Here is a 20846-nt window from a genome sequence, read left to right on the forward strand (position 1 = left end):
TGTTCTAAGGATTTGCTGTTACATTGGATGTTTAATTTCTTACAGATGGTCCAGTAGATGTACTTACATACTCCATCATGTCTCGTTGTGTAGTAGCTATCCTCTAAAAGAACCTTAAATTCATACCTAACAAAATCAAAATGTTTGAAAACTATGAGGAACTTTCCAAAAGTAATGCCTCCTACTTTTTTATTCCGCCTGAATGGATCATAGGGAATTGCAAATGGCATTGTCATGATAACTGAACTTATGCATTTATGACCTGAAAGTTTCATTTCTCTGTTGCAGATATTGATGGTGTGAGACTCTAAGAAAGCAACCCCTGTCATGGATGTGCATCAGAAGCAGAGATGTGTCATCGAATTCCTCCATGCAAAAAAAAATTGAACAACATTCAGCAGTGCCTGTTGAATGTTTACGAAGCCAATGCAGTTGATGCTAGCACAGTTAGGAGATGGGTTCATCGATTTCAGAGTGATGATGTGAGTGATAAAACGCATTCCAAATTTTTACGACCAAGGCATCAAAAGAGGCTGACAAAAGTGCATTGAGAATGGTGGTGATTATGTAGAAAAATAAATTCTGGAGCAAAATAGGTCACTTGTTTTAATGGTACCACACCCATCTTCATAGCTGTTCAACATTTTATTTATTTATTTTTTTTTTTAGTTAAAAAATAGGAGGCCTTACTTTTGGAACAACCCTCATATATTAACGATATATCAAATTTGTCAAGTCTAGCGAAAAAATCTGAAATGAAAATGTTAGCTGAAAAGAAGGCATTATATTGCAAAACGGATTAGAAGACTAGTGTATAATATCATGAAACATCCAATTAAAAGCCATGATAACCAAGTTAAATAGGAGTATACGTCTGAACCAAATCTTTATATGACGATAATTCATAACTAATTCATAAGATTTGGTATCTGCATGAAACTACTATTACTTCTATTACTAATGGAGATTTTTGCATCTGTCTGTCTGAAGTTTAAACTATACTATTACTTCTATTACTAATCTAGATTTAGTATCTACCTGAAGCTGAAACTATACTATTACTTCTATTACAAATGTAGATTTGGTATCTATCTATCTGAAGCCAAAACTGCATTAAAAATGTTACACATTTTGTATACAAACAAGAAAGTATTAGAAGTTTCTTCCATTTTATTTTGCAACACTAAAAGCAATTAATGAATTTTATTATCAATGTAATAAAACATGATTTGTTCCAGCAATTAATTGCTGCTGTTTTGGCCTAGTTCTCAATTTCATACAGTATTACAGGCAGAACTTATAATCAGAGGTACAGATTTAGGAATCAACAATTTTTGCAAGAATAAATTCATCAATATATCGAAATCAAAACAAGCTGAGATCTGATGACCCCAGAGGAAGATTAAATCTGAACAGTATACGGAGGTGTGTGCAGAAAAAGTGACTTGGTTAGTATGGTCTCATTGACAGAATGGATGAAAGCTTTTAAATTAGGGAACATAGAACTGTGGAAATAGCAGAGGTATGCCAAGGAAAGCACGAGGAAGTGATAAGGATGGGTTTAAGAGAAGAGAGAGATAAAAATAAAGTCCTGGCCAGAGATAAGTTGTTTTAAAAGCTGTTCAACACATGGTAGTATGTAAAATGGATGTTAAACCAAATATGAGAATGAGAGAAAAACATCTGTTTTACGGTCTAGTTTTTAAAGATTTTAAATCCTCTCGTAGCACTCATCACCATTCAATTGTTAATCCATCTATCTCATTAATCCTCATCTTTAAATACTTTTTTTTTAGTTTTGATAAGTGGTGACTCATTAGTAAAAACAAAAATATACATTATTTTACCGACTGACGTTTAAGTTAGTTATTTTGTTTCGACTTACATATATGAGGTGCCTTCAATAAGTTTCCAGACTTTTTGTACAAGCATTTAAATTTTTGTCGTAGACTCTTGAAAATTCAGTATGTTATTGCTTTACATCTTATGAGATGACTGACCAATTTTTATGATTTATAACTCTTATCTTTAAATACATTTTTTAATTATTATTTTGATAAGTAGTGATTCAGTAGTAAAAGTAATACATTATTTTACCAACTGACGTTTAAGTTAATTTTTTTTTTTTCGACTTACATATATTTTGTAAAATATTATCGAGGAAAAACAGTCTATTGTAATTTTATTTTTATGCGGCAATTTTAAATATTGCGTGAATACCAACCTACAATCATTTAGGGATTTATGTATATGGGGGTAGCAGACATAACAAAAGCTATAAATAAACATCTCCTTCATCTCTCGTTTTCTCTCTCACATATGTAAGCTATAGATATGGCATAATCGCGTTGACACATCGGTTCCTGCTGGATCATCAAAGTTAAGCAATGTTGAACCTGGTCAGTGCTAGTGACCATTTAGGGCTTCCAGATGCTATATGTGCTCTCTGCTTATCTCTGCATTGTTTCCAGTTGTCCTGGACTTCTCCTTGCCACTGGGCTCAAGCAGTGCCGATTCAGAAGAGGTGTGGGTGGGGATTGCACAACCCTTGCCTCACAATTTCATGCGCAGTTTCCCATACAGGGGGTATCCTTTGTTTTTTGAGACTGAACGGAGGCATCGGTATATGGGAGCAGCACACATAACAAAAGCTATAAACATCCCCTTCATCTCTCGTTTTCTCTCTCATGTATGTAAGTTATGCTGTGATACTATCAATGCCTCTTCTCTCCCCAAAATGTTAGAAGAGTTACAGAAAAAAGAGGAAAAAAATATAACAAAATAAAGAGGAAATAAGTTTATCAGCAGAGCAATGGAGAGGAAGTTGTTCAAAAGGAAACTCACATAGGATTGTTAATCAAGGTGTGGTAGTGAACAGGAACAGAAAGATTGGGTTTATATTTAGAGTTATTTTACAAACAGTTTTAGGTGTGACAGTGGGTTTTCCAACAGTTTATGGTTCCTAATAAATAAAAAAACTTCTGTTCTAAAGTACTTTTTTATTCTTGTATATTTATGGGAGTCTTGTTGTTAATTAGAGTTGAGGACAATTGCAAGTTGGAGACAGTAGAATGCAGGTTGTACCTTGGAGCAAATAGGGAAATAAATTAATTGACCAACGACAAAGAGACCTCAGTAGATGACTAAGATGTAGGCCATAGCATGTAAAGGGTTGATGGTGTCACACACACACCCAGAGTGCAACTGATATTTGCAGAATGCTTCGAAGTTTGTGTTTTTTGTGTTTTGTTTTATTTTTTTATATTTGTGAATCCTTGGTGGCCACCAGTGTGAGAAATGGCAACATGGCCAGAAGAGAAGACAAAGGAGAAGAATACCACGGAAACAGTGTTGGGGGGTCAGAGATATTGTTGAGTTATCACATGGTATGACAATGTACTGCCTTTGAATTAATCATTGTTTATAAACTTACCAACAATTGTTTGCATGATTCTAACAAAAATACTCCCTGCCCCTCTCGGAGACGATCAAGAACAAAGGACCTTAGTTACAAGATGAGCAAACAATTATGAAGTAGGTTGGTTGTTTTTGTTTTACGGCATATCAACCCTTTTCAGGTTATTCAATGCCGAATCCACTTATTTTGAAGAAAAAATTTTTAATAAAATTTTTTTTTTCAAGTCGATTTCTATCTTTGGGACCCTAACAGGTACTACCACTCCAGAGTTGACCTGGGAGCAATGGCAATTAAAGGGTGGCTCCACACTCCCCAAAGCCTGCAAGCTGGGGCTTCACCATCGGATATAGTTTAAGGTCATATCCAGGACCTATGAAGTAGGAGTTAATTGTGCTGTTATGATTTGTAATTGCATTGATAACAATCTTATCTATTTTATTTAGTCGTGACTTGTGAGGTATTTCAACCTCTCCTCGGTTTATTTGGTAGTCATGTTTTATGGCATATCAACCATTTTCGGGTTATGCAATGATCAATTCAGTAATTTAAAAAAAAAAAGGTTTTATGCTTCAAGTTTTTAATATCTTCAAATATTTATTCATGATGTTTGGTTTGGTTATTTTGTAGAGGAAAATTTTTGTTTTGGTTTTTGGCTTTGCAGAACACAATTGAGTTTTGCAAAGGGAAAAGAAAAAAACAAAACAATAACATTAATGTTTGGTGCAGTTTTGGTCAGGGTGGCAATATCTTCAGGACCTCCCCTCGGAGGGGAGCTAATGTTGCATAATTGGTAATGATTAAGTTTAATATATTTTGTACTTATTTTTATTTTAGCACATTTTACATCCATGTATGATGATGAAGCACTTCAGTGTTCACCATCTTTTGAATAATGAAGCATTTTCCTTATTATTTTTAGTGGAGGCATTAGAATTTTGTCTCACACGAATGTAATAGCTCATATTCAGGAGTGATTCTGTTTAGATTGCAGTAGTAATGCCATTTACAATTAAAACTACATTAACAAACCAACATATAAAATTATCATGTCGGATTTTCAAAGTCAGGCCCATATAGCATTTAAGCTGACAAATCAAATATGTTTTTAAAATTTTGTTCGACCCCAAACACGGCATATTGTAACTGATATGTAAATGACTACTATGATAGGGGTTAGATATAAGTGGGAAATCGAAGTTAAGCAGCAGGATATTTGTTCACATTACATTTAAATTTCTGCATACTGGTATCATTGAGGAAACAAGGAGCAAGAAGGGAATTCCAAAGACAAGCAGTTTGAAGAATAAAGCTATTAGAGTGGGATGTTGCTGCTAATCAGGTGGGTTGGGAGTTTTGACACTGAGGAGCTACAAGTTCAGTAAATCAATCAGAGTACATTCTGTTGAAGTATGAGGGTTATTCCAAAAGTAAGGCCTCCTATTTTTTAACTCAAAAACTAAAATGTTGAAGTGCTACAAAGACGGGAGTGGTATCATTAAAACAAGCAACCTTTTTGTGATTCAGAATTTATTTTTCTACATAGTCACAAGCATTCTCAATGCATTTTTGCCAGCCTCTCTGGATGCCTCAGTCATAAAAGTTTGGAGCGTGCTTTGTCACTCACATTTCTGTCACTTCTAGAAATCAACGAACCCCTCTCCTGTGCTGAGATCAACTGCATCAGCTTTGTAAACATTCAACAGGCGCCTGTGAATGTTGATCAGTTCAATTTTTTATGTATAGAGGAATTCAATGATGCATCTCTGCTTTTGGTGCACGTCCATGACAGGGGCTGCTTTCTTAGAGTCTCACACCATCAATATCTGTAACAGAGAGATGAAACTTTCAGATCATAAATGCTTGTTCAGTTATCCTAATAATGCAATTTGTAATCCCCTCAGATCTATTTGGGTAGAAGAAAAAATAGGAGTCATTACTTTTGGAATGTTCCACATACTCATAAAACAAGCAGCAATGTGACAGAAACTAGAGCTTGGTGCACAGTGCGGGACCTTTTAAGTTAGAGATTTTCATTTTATAGCATTAATTCACTAGTTAGTGAGATTTGTACAGTTGGTGTAAAAAGGACTGGAAACTACTCGTAACCCTTAAGAATAAAGAGGATAAAAAAAGAATTGCTTACGATCGAGCTTAAAACATTGAGATCATTTTAGTTATTGCACGCCACTCCAATTGCAACAAAAATCTGCAATGCCATGCTTCTCAGCCATATCCAACCAAAGATCAAAAAGTGCTCAGGAAGAGCGAGAGTGGATTTAGAAAGAGGTGCTCTACTACTGGTCAAATTCTTACTGTTAGGAGACTAATTGAAGGAGTCAAAGCCAAAAAACCTTGAGGCAGTCATGCTCTTTGTAGATTTCTCCAAAGCGTTCAACTATGTACATAGAGAAAAAATGGCCAGCATCTTAAATAAAGTCATTAACGCTATCATGATGTTATCCGAACACTCAAGCAATGGTCAGTTCGTCAGATGATGACACTGAATTCATTGACATTCACACTGGGGTTCTTCAAGGAGACACTCTAGCTCCTTTTCTTTTCATTATCTGTCTGTGTACTTCACACCTCGGTTAATATACACAGCACACTGGGTTTCACCTTAAATGAATCCAGAAGCAGATGCCATCCATCAGCACACATAACTAACGCAGATTGCACAGACGATATTGCTCTGTTCGCGAATAACACTGCTGATGTGCAAACGCTGTTACGTGAGCTAGAAAAGTCTGCAAATGACATTGTTCTTTACGTTAATGCGGATAAGACAAAGTTTATCGCTTTCAATGGGGAGGGGGAGATCAAAACTCTAGATGGAACAACACTGAAAGAAGTCAAGTCTCTGAGTTTACGCACCTGGGCAGCAACATCAGTTCCACGGAGAGAGATATCGAAATTCGCATCTCAAAAGCATGGGTTGCATTGGATAAGCTTCAGTCAGTATGGACTTCAAGTTTAACAGACAAACTGAAAAGGTAGTTCTTCAGCGCAGCGGTGGAGTCTGTCCTTGTTTATGGTGCTACAACCTGGACACTTACCAAAAGATTTGAAAGAAAGCTAGACAGCATGTACACTCCGTATGCTACGAACAGTATTAAATATATTTTGGCAAGATCATCCTACGAAGCAGCAACTTTATGGCAACCTACCTGTCATATCTACTACCATCAGGCAGTAATGTCTACAATTTACTGGTCACTGCCAGAGGAGCAAGCAAGAGTTGGTGAGAAATGTATTGCTGTGGACTCTACAGTACGGGCACATGAGCATAGGATTACCTAAATCCATATACATCCAGCAAATTGTACATGACATCAACTGTGATCCTGAAGATCTGAGGCAGCTGATAGAAGACAGGGAAATCTGGAAAGAGAGAGTTACATTGGTCCGAGCAAGAAGTTCGACCAGATAGATATATAGATTGTACCTGACAGATTTGTGTAGTTATTGATCAATGTTTGTTACCTGAGATCTGAGGAAAGACAACAGCAAATTTTGTCGGTAGTCGAGGAATTGAATTGTTGGTTAAATTGATAGATTCTAAGTCCGCATTCTTCAAGAGGAAGTAGACAGCCTCTGGGATTTGAATCAATTTACAATCTGATAAGTCTGAAATAAAAGAAAAAGAAATGCACATTTGTATGGCAAGTAAAACACCCACATGTATACACTGTTACACCTCAGAATACGCTGGGAGCAGCGGGAGACCAATGGACATAACAATGTGAAAAAATAAAAATGAAAATTTATAAAAAAAAGGGAATGTAAGGGAACAGGATATCTCTTCTCAGGACACCTGTAGAGCACACATGGCAGTGGAACACATGGAAATAACAAGACAAATGTGAAATGAAAGTTTAGAGCCTTTATTAAAGATTAAACTGATACTAGCTAAAAAAAAGGAAAAAGTCAAGAAATAAAAAAAAAAAAAAAAGGAACATATAAAGCAAAATAACAAAATGAAGAAATCAATGAAATGGGAATTCTTTTTTAACTGATTGAGTTCAGCACTGAAACATTGTATTAAACACAAAATAAATAAAATGTTCATTATATCAGAGAGTCACTAGTCAGCATGAGGGGAGTAGAGAGAGAAAGAGAGAGAAATATGGCAAAAGGAGTAGCTTACAATTCGCTGATATCTGTTATTTTATTGTCTGCGGTGTTGGGTTGGCATTTTTAAGTACCCCCCTTGCATATTTTGTCTCCTCTTTTTTTTTTTAATTCTTCTCAGCCATGAACCTTCAGGTATGTATGTGTTACCACCATGGACATGTTTCGTTTGAGTTCTGGTGTAGTTATTCTGTCACTGGTGGGAGCAACACTTTTTATGTCTGACCTGCTCCCAAAAAGAATGAAGAACAAAAATTCTCTTCCGGTTTTACCCGCCATGCATGTCTAACAGGGGAGCTTCATCATGGGTCCGGGTGCGTACTGTCTGGGTAGGGGGAAGAGATAGTGTTCATTTTACTTGGGTTTTACGAACTCTGTTCTTTGCGCTGGTCCATTCTCTTTCCCTCCTCCCTATATCTTGTCACTCTCTCTCTTTCTCTCTGTATCTCGTTATTATCTCTTACTCTCCGATATGCAAACTTCTTTGCTAACAACAGATACAAAACAAAACAAAAAAATTGATAAATACAGGCGACATGTGCTTGGTTTTTAAATGTTCAATTAAAACTTGAACCCTATCCCATGATTACATAACACACAGATACACATACATACATACATATATATATATATATATATATATATATATATATATATATATATATATGTATGTATGTATAATTATTTACTATAACAACTATTAAATACCTACAGACACTAGTATTTCATCCTTTTAGGAATCATCAGTGCAGGGTGTCACGATTAACACCGGTCGATAGATTCGAACCTGGCGACAGAAGCCATCTCTGGCTTCATTAGCAAGGACCTAATCCATTTGGCTACCGTTATCCACAAGAAATACTGTTGAAATTGAACATTTTAAATGCTTTTAACATCTTTCAGAGTGATCTAATCATTATATGATAATCTGCACATAAGAGCTAAATTGACCGATTTTAATTCAACTGAAAGTGCTCAACGATAAGAAACTAGTTTCTTAAAGGGGCTGACATAATTATTTACTATAATAATAATTAAATACCTACAGACACTAGTGTTTCATCCTTTCAGGAATCATCAGTGCAGGGTGTCATGATTAACACCAGTCGATAGATTCGAACCCGGCGACAGAAGCTATCCCTGGTTTCATTAACAAGGACCTAATCGATTCGGCTATATATATATATATATATATATATATATATATATATATATATATATATATATATATATATATATATAGCCGAATGGATTAGGTCCTTGTTAATGAAACATATATATATATATATATATATATATATATATATATGAGCAAACAGTTAATAAAATATGTTAAAAAACACTTTGAAATGAATTAAAAACATATTTAATGTGAAAAGGAAACACTAGATAAATGGATAGTCCTTAATCCGTGGAGTTTCGAAGAAATACTCTCCTTCTCATCAGAGGGTAGGAATTAGCAAAATGCGGGATCGGATTTTGCATGCAGAAGTATTTGATGAAACAACAAGTAAGTCAAAGATCTTACTTGAAAACAAAATAAGTTAAGTAGAGGGAATATGGTAAAGAAAAAGGTGATTACACATGAATGGATAGTCTGGTGGAAGATAAAAAATCCAGTGACGGTAAAATCCAAATATAAAACTTCAAGAAAGTTAAAAGAATTTCCATTTGTACAAGTTCCTTGGATTTTACTTGTACAAATGGAAATTCTTTGTATTTGTATATCATCATAATGTCTATGAATACCCATAAATTACTGAAAAATGATTTTATTTATAAAAATAAAACTACTTGGTAATTCACATTTTTTGTGTATACCAGTTTCTTTTCGTCATGGGTACATACATGATAAAGATTAATCTTTATTTTTCCTTTTTCTTAAGGAAGAGTTATGGATAAGCCTAACAGCATCAAATGAAAAGCGGAGGAGGGGGGGCATTTTTATAAACATCTCTCTATACTATCCAGATTTAATCATCCTCTTTAAGACTCATATTTCACATCTATTGTATAATTCTCATATCATTTCTCTCCATGCAACGCATGTCCTCAATCCTCACTGACCAGGTTTAAGTTCTATACATCATCACAGCATACACATGCATGATAGACTCTTACTTTGGCCGACAGTAGTAATGCTCTGTTAGTTAGTAATAACAGAAATCCTCTGAACTTACTCCTAACTCTTACAATAATCCTAACCACTTTCTCCACCTTATGCTTCAATGACATGTCTAAGGTAATAAAACTTCTGGACAATTTCAATAGCTTTGTCGTCTAGATATACTTTATTCACATTGGAGTTATTTGTTTACTCCATGGAATGCATGTTTAAGTCTAAGGAGGTGTATCTTCCCAAACTTTACCTTCTCTTTGAGAAAACGTCAGTCTATTGCTATTCATCCCGACCAGATAATTCAGATATGGTTACTCAGGCATTTTTTGTAGACCAGAGTGCACTAATTCTAGGGTGCTGAATTGTCAAAACCTCACCTGACTTTCCTGCAGAAGAGGTAAATACTAGAAAACTTGCGACCTGTTAGGTCAATATTTGTTAAATATATATATTAATACTCCGATATTTTTTTTTTGTGTATTAATATTCATATTAAAAACCCTTTGTTCTATTTATTTAAAAAGAAAATACAACTTTGTTATATATGGGTCGTGGAATTGCATTACAACTTTGTATTATATGGGTCGTGGAATTGCAAAAGATCTAGCTAATTTGCATATTCCTTTAAATATTCATTTTAATGAATTCTCTATGAGATTTTTCGGTTTTCTTATGGGATTATCATCTTCAGTTAACTATTAAGTGTAATTATATTCATGCAGATATTCTACATGATTTATACTTGTATACAAAGGTTATAGTAAACATAAACCTCTTTCTATATATATTTATGTATGCATATATATATATATATATATTTGTTTAAAAAGTTTTGCCTACCAAACTCCTGTCAGTTTTTGGTCTACAGACATGAAACTTAATATATAGGGTTTTCGCCAGGGAAAATCGATATAAAAGTGTGAAAATTTAAAAATAAAATGGAATTTGCCAGGTGAAGGTCAAACGACGGCATTACGAATATGAATGCATAACGTAATAGCTATTGGTTCATGTTTTAATTTTTAGCCTTGCAGCAAACATGTCTTCATAGCTCAGGCATTAATGTCAAAGGAAAAAGTAAATCATAAGCTAAACATTTTGGTTTCAATTCTCGATGGTGGCGCATGAGTCATTTTTAAAAAACTTTTTAAATCATTACTATAGATTGGATTCAATATAATCTATATATTAATACGATAGCGTGTGTGTTATTTTGTGTGTCACACTTACATCTTTTGTCTTCCAAGTGACTGTCGTTTAATTGTTATGACCTTACACTTTTTTTAATAAATAATTTTACCAAGAAGTCTTCATAAGTTTTGGTTTCGGTTTCGATTATAGTTGATGAAACTCAAGTCATCTATTTTTTTGCTAATTTTTAAGAATTCTTCATAAATTTTGGTTTCGGTTTCGATTATAGCCAAAGGAATTTAAGTTATATATAGTTACATATTTATTTTTTCTTCATAAGTTTTGGTTTCGGTTTCAATTTAAGCTGATACAACCAAGTAATTTGGATGTATATATTTTTTTGAAATCACTTTATAATATATAAAAATCGATAGAAATTGACTATATAATAATATATACAAAATCTGCATAAATTAAAATGTCATATTTAAGCATATTTCATGACCGGGTTACGCCAGGTGTCTCTGCTAGCTTAGTTAAATACTTTTGCAGTTTTAACAAAAGAGCTACAATAATATCAAGGCGTCTCCACTTACACTGAACATATACAGAATGCCAACATCAATATATTACATATGAAAGAGTCTACTGTGGAATTCCCACAGGTCTTGCTAGTATAATAATAAATATGAAATCTGCATTAATCAAAATATCAGTACTCTTGCATAATTTGACTCGAATTCTCATGATTTCCTGTCAAGCCCGGATCAGGCGAGACCGGCAATCATCGGTGTTAGCCGAGTGGCAAACAGACGCAGACTAAGGAAAAAAGCAAAAGAAACCAAAAAAAAAAAAAAATGAAAATTATCAAAAAATAACAAAAAAACCTACCTTGAAAAAAGCAAATATGTTTATTTAATTCATTTTAGTATTTTTTTTATTTTTATTTTTGAAAAATATTTATCAACAGAAAGTTATTTAAATATTGTTATCTTCAAGAAAAGGTTGTTTACCCGTATAAATGTTAGGTATAAGTACAATTTTATTTTGCTTTTCTTTAACCATATTTTTTTCTTGTTTTTTTTTATTTTATTTTCAAGACTTTTTGTTCAGTCAGGTTTTTTTTTTTTTTTTTACGGTTGTTAATTGCCAGCGAAAGAACTTTGTTGAGATGAGGATATTTCCCTAGGAATCTTTTACTTCGGTCGACTGTTGATCGGCCATATCAACAGCAAAGAGGGAAGTGATGGGGTAGAAGAAATGGAAGGAAGCCCCCCCCCCCCAACCGGGTAGCTTTCAAAAATATGATTTATGATGGAGACAAAAGGATCATTTCCAAATTTTTGTCTCCACATAAATTCAAGTAAATATGTCATCCTTTACGCACAATCTTTTTTTTAGTAAACATTTGTGTTTACAATTGGTGCACCTCATTCTTTGGGAAAGCAATTTCTTTTCCTGACAATATGAGATTGTCTGCATCGGCATTTCCATTTGTTTTTTTTAGTATGCACAAATTTATTTCCTTGCCTGTCATTTTTCTGTTTGGTGAGTCTGAAAATATAGTTGTTTGTCAGCTTTTTGGGGTTCAGTCGATTTCTTCCAATTCGAATGTCATCTGCTTTCATTTACATATCGCTTTTTCATTGGCTAAATGCAAGAGTACAAAAATATCATATTTAAGCGTATTTTACGACTGGGCAAGGCCAGGTGGCCTGCTAGTATATATATATATATATATATATATATATATATATCTTTCTTGATCATAATCATTCATTTTTTAATCTGTTCTCACCTCCATTTCACTTCTCTTCCTCCCCTCTCTCTTTTATCATTTTTAATTATTTACATCATTCGCCTCCTCCCATTACTACTCTAATCATCCTTTATTTACGTCATTCACCTTTTCACCATACTTGGTCATAAATAAGATAAAACCCACACATATATTTTGTTTCTGAATTTTTGAGATGAGAATTAATAATTTAGATTGTTCAAACTATTCTTCTCAACTTGAGTGTTATTCTCATAAAGTTTTGCACAATATAACATCAGACCAGGTGTATTTTGTCGAGATTGGGAATCTTTCTGTCGCACTCAGGAATCAAACAGAATTTCGAATGGAACTTTTTATTTAATCCACAGCGAGTAGCATGCTCCCATTCTATCAGCGATGACCAGGTAGAGAAATCCCAAGTAATTCGTAATTGTATTCTTACTGAGGATTGAACTGTCAACTTCTAAAAGAATGCCATTTAGAAATGAATTTTACTTAGTACTTCATTTGTTATGCCACATAACATAAAAATGTGGCCTCTCTCTACCGGTCTAGAAGGTTAATAACACCTGTGATTACCCTATATCTCTACAAAGCCACTATTCGCTCATACATGGAATATTGTTGTCACATCTGGGCTGATGCATCTACCATTTGTCTCTCACCTCTAGATAGGGTTAGAAAAAAGAGTTGCCAACCTAATAGATCTTGCACTGTTGGCCAAACTCTAACCTCTATCTCATTGCCGAAATGTGGCATCCTTGTGCCTGTTTTACAAGTACTTTAATGGTAAGTGCTCAGATGAACTCAAAACACTAGTACCTCCCCGACGTAAATACTCCCAACAAACCAGACAAGCAGCAAAATCCCACCCTCTACACTGTAGAGATCCCTAGATGCTGTCGTAAAGCCATCTACTCAAATAGCGTCTTCCCTTGAACTGCTAAACTTTGGAATTTCCTCCCAGGTCCCTGCTTCCCTGACTGTACTGACATGCAGAAGTTCAAGTGTAATATGAACAGCTTGCTGTCCCACTCCCTACTAATCTGGTCCCAAATGGTAGCCCCTTATGACTTAGTGCCACTGTGCCTTGTTTGGGGTGAATAAACAGTATAAAAAAGTGTGTCAAAGAACTGTCAACTTTTAAAAAATGAATTGGAAGCAGAAATCGAAAGAAATTTGATTGCAGCGAGAAAGAAACTGGAGGAACGCTGTTTCAGATCAAAATCATATCACTTTCTGATCGAGACTTTGCAGATGATATTGCTGCACTGGCAGTCAATACCACTGATCTACAAGGCATTGTTAATAAAGTCAAAGCTGAAGAAGAGAGCATCGGTCTCTATATCAATGCTGAGAAAACTGAAAACATGCTCTCTGGGATACACAAACATCTTTATCGACCAAAAAGAAATAGCTGCAGTTGACAAATTCAACTGCTTAGGAAGCTCCATAAACAAGGAAGGCAATATGGACTATGAGCTGCAGTGCAAGATAGGTAAAGCCTCAGCAGCATTTAATCAGCTCCGCAAGATCTGAAAAAAACAAAACAAAAAAAATACCCTCGGATCAAAACTGAGCTTTTGTAACAGCAACGTCTTGTCCACACTACTATATGGAAGTGAAACGTGGCATCTCAAAATCAGTCAAGAGAAAAAATTAGATTTGTTTGATTACAAGTGGCTTAGAAAGATTAGCAATTGAATTACTAACCAAAAAGTCAGAGACTGCACTAACAGGTAGTATCATGAATAATCTGCAAACGATGTCTAGGCTGGCTCGGACATATCCTAAGATTGGCCACAGAGAGAATTATCAACAAAGCGTTTCACTGGAACCCTGATGGAAAAAGAAGAGGAAGACCAAAAGTGAATTGGAAGCAGACAATCGAGAGAAATTTGATTGCAGCGAGAAAGAAACTGGAGGAACGCTGTTTCAGATCAAAATCAATGGTTTACTTTGAATTATTTATTTACATACAACAAAAAATTTACATTTTAAACAAATTAGGCATAAGACCATTTCAAAAGTGTTAGAAAATGGGTATCGTTGGTCATCTTTGTCACCATGACTAAAAAAGTGTTTATCCGAAGTTTTCAAATAAAGCTGTAGTGTTGTTTTCTTTAGGGCAACAAATTTATCGTTCCACCCTGTATAAGCAGACGTATCAACGGTACTACAACAATGGTGACAGTAGCAGCGACAACTCGTGGTATGTGATTTTGAATTTGTATTTAATGGTGCAAGCATTTAACTTCCTTTCTGGCTTGCCTAATCAGGAATATCTCTTAGGCGAGCTGAGTAAATGAAAGTTGATAAAAGGGAGTATCAACTAGACTCTTCCTCTTTTCCGGGCAGGAGACCACAGCCCGTTGACTCATTTCATGGTATTTCTTTCAATCCCATCTTTCTTTCTTGAGATGCCCTCCCTCCCTGGAGCTAGAATCATCAATCACCATGATACCGCATTTACTCCAGGGGCATACTTTGATTGTCTCATGCATCACAGGCCATGGGAATTCATGTCTTTCATAAGTCTTTTCTCTCTTGATCCTTTCTTTGGTGGTGTTCTCAACGTATGACCAAATGAAGTAGTCCAGCAGGTTCAGGTCGAGGCAGGATGGGGGGGGCAGTAAGAGAAGGGTACAAAGTCATAGCACTCCCTCTAAAACCAAAACTGGGTCTCTTTACTATTGTGTGCCAGCGCTGGGTCCTGCTGCAACACCCAAAGTTTACCAGCAGCCACCTGATTGCACCAGAGGATCACCACACTCTTCAACACCTCCAGGTACACTTTGGTGTTGACTGTCAAGCAGACTTCAAAGATGAGAGGTGGCATGATGTGGCCCTCACTTGAAACTCCACCAAAAACCATAACCGTGGCCGGAAACTTCATTGAGCTGTGCCCTCAAGCATGGAACCATCCAGATTTGCATTTTGAGGGTGCTGGCAATGGTCTTGTTATCATAACTTGGATCAGTAGAGAGCATGAGTTGTACAGTGGCGCATCTCTGATCTTGCTCGTTTAACATTGTGTCACTTTCAGACATGATAGAAGGCTCCTATTGCTTTTGGAATTTATACACAACTGGCGAACTAGTAGATGGTTTGCAACAAAAAAAGAAAACCGGTTTTCATCAAACACAAATGAAATAATGTCGTCTTTTCTAGAGCGACAATTTTATTGTCCCACCCTATAGCACAGCTGCTACAAACCATTATATTAAATGATTTTTGCGACGCAGTGGATAGAAATGTTGAATCTCTATGGTTCCAGGTGAGAATTGTCTGAAGATAGCGGCGTCAATCCTACTCAAGGCTGGCCAGAGTCTTACTTGACCAAAACGTGATGAGATGACAACAACTATGGATGGCAGTAATTGCTGAGAATGCAGTTAAGAGATTCGGAGTTCCTATCCCATCACGGTAACCACCTGACGAAGGCCAGAGGAATAGTTGGCCGAAACGTTGTGAAACAACAACTAAGAAAGATGAGGATAATAGGCTGCAATAAATAAAATCAATAACTAATACAATCTTTTTATTTTATCCATCTGCCTATCCATTAGTCACAATGTTTTAAACATAATAAATACATTGCAAAATTCGTCTCATTTTAAACATCAGAGGTTTTAACTATTTTTAGAAATGGAGACTATTGGATTCATAACAAATAATAAATTCCAAACATACAAAGCAGATGTCATGACTGGAAACTGAAATGGAAACCTTGAGATCTTCAGGTTGAGGTTCTAGTAAATAGATCTTAAAATCTTAAAACTTAATAAAATAATTATAGTTTTGGTGCGACGTCATATATTCATGACTTGCGTCATGTTTCAAAACATGAATTCAAACATAAGTGATAAGCAAAAAAATAAATAAATGAGTAAACATTATCGATAGCGTAGGAAATTATTTTAAAAATCCAAAATGATTTTTTTTTTTAACTACATATTGGTGTAAACATTGGTGATTTTCAAGAATCGTTAACATAGCAAAGAAAGGGATGAAAAAACAAATATATATGCTGTAGCAGCAGGAGCAGCATATACTCCCGACTTGAGATTTTCAATATCTTTGGTTTATAAGATCACTAGCAGGCCGCCTGGCATTGCTCGGTTATAAAATACACTTACATATGATATTTTGATTAATGCAGATTTCATATTTATTATTATATTATATTGGACCCAATATAAAATAATGATTTAAAAAAGTTTTTTAAAAAATGACTCGTGTGCCACCATCAAGAATCGAAACCAAAACGTTTAGCTTACGATTTACTTTTTCCTTTGATGGTAATGCCTGAGCTATGAAGACGTTTTTTCACACTTTTGCACTGATTTTCCCTGCCTAAAACCCAAATATAAAGTTTTGCATGGATTCGAATACCCCAAGCTACTCTCTTGGGGTGTACCAGAACCCACCCAGGCTTGTGGTCCTGTGTTTAACTATAGACAAGGAGACAAATAATCCACGATGGTTACCGCTGGATCCAGACTTCAAGACGATACGGTACACACACATGAACTCTTTTATCCTATGGGACTGTCTCTAATTTTTTGTCTATGTCCATGGACTCACGTTTCTGCTACTAATTCTTTTCTACAAGTCATACTAACAAGTATAATCAATAAAGTTGTTATTAAATGTTAGAATGGACTTTGTCTTTTTATTTTACAATACAATAACTAAGTGTTACCAATGTTTCCATGGCAAGTGCTCGTCTGAGCCCCAATATATGGCCCCCCCTCGCCAAACTTTCACGAAAAACACCCGCCCAGCTGAAACCACTGTCAATAATTTTCCCCACTATTTATCTGTGCCTAAACCGAATCAGAGATTCCATGAACAAAGCTTCTTTCTTAGAACTGCACGCCTGTGGAACTCTCTTCCGTTTGTCTGTTTTCCAGCTGACTACAATATGGTTGTCTTCAAGTCCAATGTAAACAAATTCTTGATGAACCGTCACCTTAAATAATCCAATTTACCAAATTTCTAATACTAAGGATTACTAAGAAATTATCCTATTGATTACTGTACACTCAATAACCCTTATCCTCGAGTGGCCTCCGGGCCTTGATAAGTGGTGACCTCTTTGTAAAAAAAAAAAAAAAAAAAGACACGATAAGTTAATCCTCTACCAATCTGGATAGTTTTTTTTTTGTGTTTTAACTTATTTAAAGTGTTTTTTTTACTTAAAAATAAAGGCAGTGCAAAGCCTGTCAAGAACAAAAAATAAAATGGTGATCTCGTTAGAACCATAGTCAAGCCGCAATAATCACTCAAAAATTGAAAATTAAACAAAATATTGATAGAACTCCCCCCCCCAGTAAATGTCATCAATCGTGCGAAAATGTAATGTTCTATCAGTATTTTGTTTGATTTTCAATTTTTGAGCGATTATCAAGGTTTGATTATAGCTCTAACGAGACTACCATTTTGTTTTTCGTTATAACTCGACATGGTAAGCAACCAGTCAACATTGTTCATTTATTTGTTGTGTATATTTTTTTTTTTACTCCATTTTTATTTATTTTATTTATTTATTTACTAGCAGTTCATCCCGGTTTTGCTCGGACCCTATGTACTGTTCATAACTTTATGTGCATATGTATGCATATATTAAAAAGTTTGATTCATGTCCAGGTAACCTTCATCTAAAATTGGTGGAGGAGTTTGCAAAGGTCAACTCTTTCAACTTTGACCTCTTGGTAGCCAAATTTTCGCCCAAAAACTTATTAAAAAGCTTGCTGCATTTCTGAATACCCTTTCTGTAAAATTTCAAATGTTTAGACAAAAAATTCACTGAGTAATTTGGTAGAGACCGTAGAGGTCAAATTCTTTAAAACTTTGACCCTAATTTTAACCCCTTAACATTAACTGTTTTGGGCTCAAATCAAATTAAAAAGTTTGATTCATTTCCAAGTAACCCACATCTAAAATTTTAAGTGTTTAAACCCAAAACTGGCAGAGGATTTTGAGTTTTCAAAGGTCAAATCATTGAACTTTGACAGCCAAATTTCTGGCCGAAAACCGATTAAAAAGATTTTCCCATGTCAAATCATGTCAAGTTTTGAGTCTGTAGACTGAAAATTGACAGAGTAGTTTGGTAGGGAAATATACACACACACAGACAATTTGACTTTTATAGATATATAGATTTATTTATTTTGCTTTGTTGGCTATTTTGGAAAATCACCAAAACAATTTAATGTACCTACGATAATGTGGTCCCTATACTATATGAAACTTATTAAACAAAATATATTACTTATTCCATAAGTATTATATTGTTAGAATTTCGTCTTTTTTTTTTATATAGATATTTCCCACTTTTTTTTTCCTTTCTGAAGAGCAAAAAATTTTTTTTCCTTTTTAACCTTCGAGCGCTTTTTTTTTTTTTTTTTTTTTACAATGTCTGTTTTCAAATCATAAACTGCTTCCAGTGCTTCACAGTTATTTCCGGAGACTGATTCGAAATTCTTCGTCGATACTCAGGACTGACTACGTAAGTACTGAGATGAGACCCATTCATTACATACCTTTATCTTATTATTATTACTATTATTTTTTTTTTTTTTTTTAATTTAAAAGTATATAGAATTTAGAGTTATGGGTGTCCATGAGTTACTTTGGATAAAGCGATTTTTTTTTTTTTTTTTTTTTTTTTTGTGGATGATACGGCAAAGAACGGAGGAGAGTAAATTACCTTATACGGTGAGATAATTTACTCTTCATCACACCTCTCTGTCTCTCTCCTCTCATCTTCTGTTCACTTTTTGTTATGATACCAAAGTTGGAAAAGTTAACTAAATGAAAACGAAAATGTGCCCTCTATAGCTCACCTAGCCTTTTATCTTCCTTGGCACTTTCACAACGATTCACGACCTGCGCTACACCGGCCGCCGCTTCCAGTTGTGCCATGATAAAAGTTTGTTTTCCTGCTACAAACAGCGAAAAACTTTTTTGCGTGTTCTTAGGTAACAGAAAACGGTGTTAATGTTTATTAGTTTCTCGTCATATAAACGTCCGGATATATAAAAATATATTAGGGACTTTACTTTTGTATAAGCAATATCGTTTGAAGAGGTCTCTAGTTACTTGTAACCGACTGACCGAACCATGCTCATGAGTGTGTAGCGACATATAAATGCGTATTTAAAACAAATAAAACGTATATATATATATATATATATATATATATATATATATATATATATATATATCAGGTTGACAAGATCAAAATGTAGTATCTGTTCTTCAGATGATTGCTACAGTGCTACACTTCAATTTCTTGTTCTCTCTCAGTGTAGAAGAAATCCTTCACGACTGAGAGAATTTTTAATTTTGTTCCTTTTCTCCACGTTAAAAAAAAAAACGACCCTGGTGTCAGACTCTGTCCCGTGGGGAGGCATTGTAAATAGGTACTATCAGGCGGACAAGAAAGTTCTTGCTGTTTTTAACTTTTAAATCCAGATGAACATATCTGAGTTCAAACAAAAATTTATTGCTCGAAATAAGCACCATCAGAATCAACACACTTTTGCCAACAAGTGTATTTATGCCAGTAACGTAAAAATTTGCGTTCTGGCGGCGATGAAGTCGCTTAGGTTTTTGATATCGCTTAGGTTTTTTTAAGCATTTCTCACACAGAAAGTTGTTGAGAAACGGGTCGTTCTTGTTGTGTAAAAGAACGAAAGATGACACTTCATAACAGCATTTCTTTTGGTTGTCGTTCAATTCGTAAGGCACCCATTTATTAAATTATTTTGTTTTTCCAATCGCTTTCAAGTGGTTAGAAATCATTGTGTATGTTACATCTAATTCAGAAGCAAGTTCTTGAACAGTTGTGCGTTGGTTGGCTTCAACTTAATTGATCGTTGTCAACATCCGATGGCTGACCATTATGCTCATCATCTTCAAGACTCTCGGTGCTGCCATAAAATTTCTTAAGCCACCATTGTGCTGTGCATTCAGTAGTAGTTCCTAGACCAAACGCTTCGTTGATATCACAAGCTGTTTCAGCAGCTTTTTGGCCTAGCTGGGATTGAAATAAAAAATTGTGTGGATTTGTTTCCTGTTATCTTGTATTCAACGTTCTGAAAAAAAATATACATAATTGTTTTAAAACGACTGTAATTTAAACGATTAGATAGAGCAAAAAAGGTTATTTAAAATGATATATAAAGTAAAGGTATTATAACAAAAACTTATTTGAAAATACATCATTTGAAATCAAAATTAAAAATTCTGCAAGAATA

General features: G+C 34.8%; 1 protein-coding gene across 1 annotated transcript in view; it reads right to left on the reverse strand.

The window, feature by feature from the left end:
- The window catches only part of LOC145293961 (leucine-rich repeat-containing protein 40-like), a 38388-nt gene extending 18803 nt beyond the window's left edge, over nucleotides 1–19585 (reverse strand). The window contains exons 1-2 of the mRNA XM_080140833.1: nucleotides 19431–19585; nucleotides 6902–7045 (exon numbers count right to left, since the gene is read on the reverse strand). Coding sequence (XP_079996959.1) covers nucleotides 6902–7045; nucleotides 19431–19509 — 223 coding nt within the window. The 5' untranslated portion in view covers nucleotides 19510–19585. The remainder of the gene's footprint in view (nucleotides 1–6901; nucleotides 7046–19430) is intronic.
- Nucleotides 19586–20846: the final 1261 nt, after the last annotated feature.

Source organism: Euprymna scolopes, chromosome 15 (assembly GCF_053919585.1).
Source record: "Euprymna scolopes isolate OS-2025 chromosome 15, ASM5391958v1, whole genome shotgun sequence".
In the NCBI taxonomy this organism is placed as follows: domain Eukaryota; kingdom Metazoa; phylum Mollusca; class Cephalopoda; order Sepiida; family Sepiolidae; genus Euprymna; species Euprymna scolopes.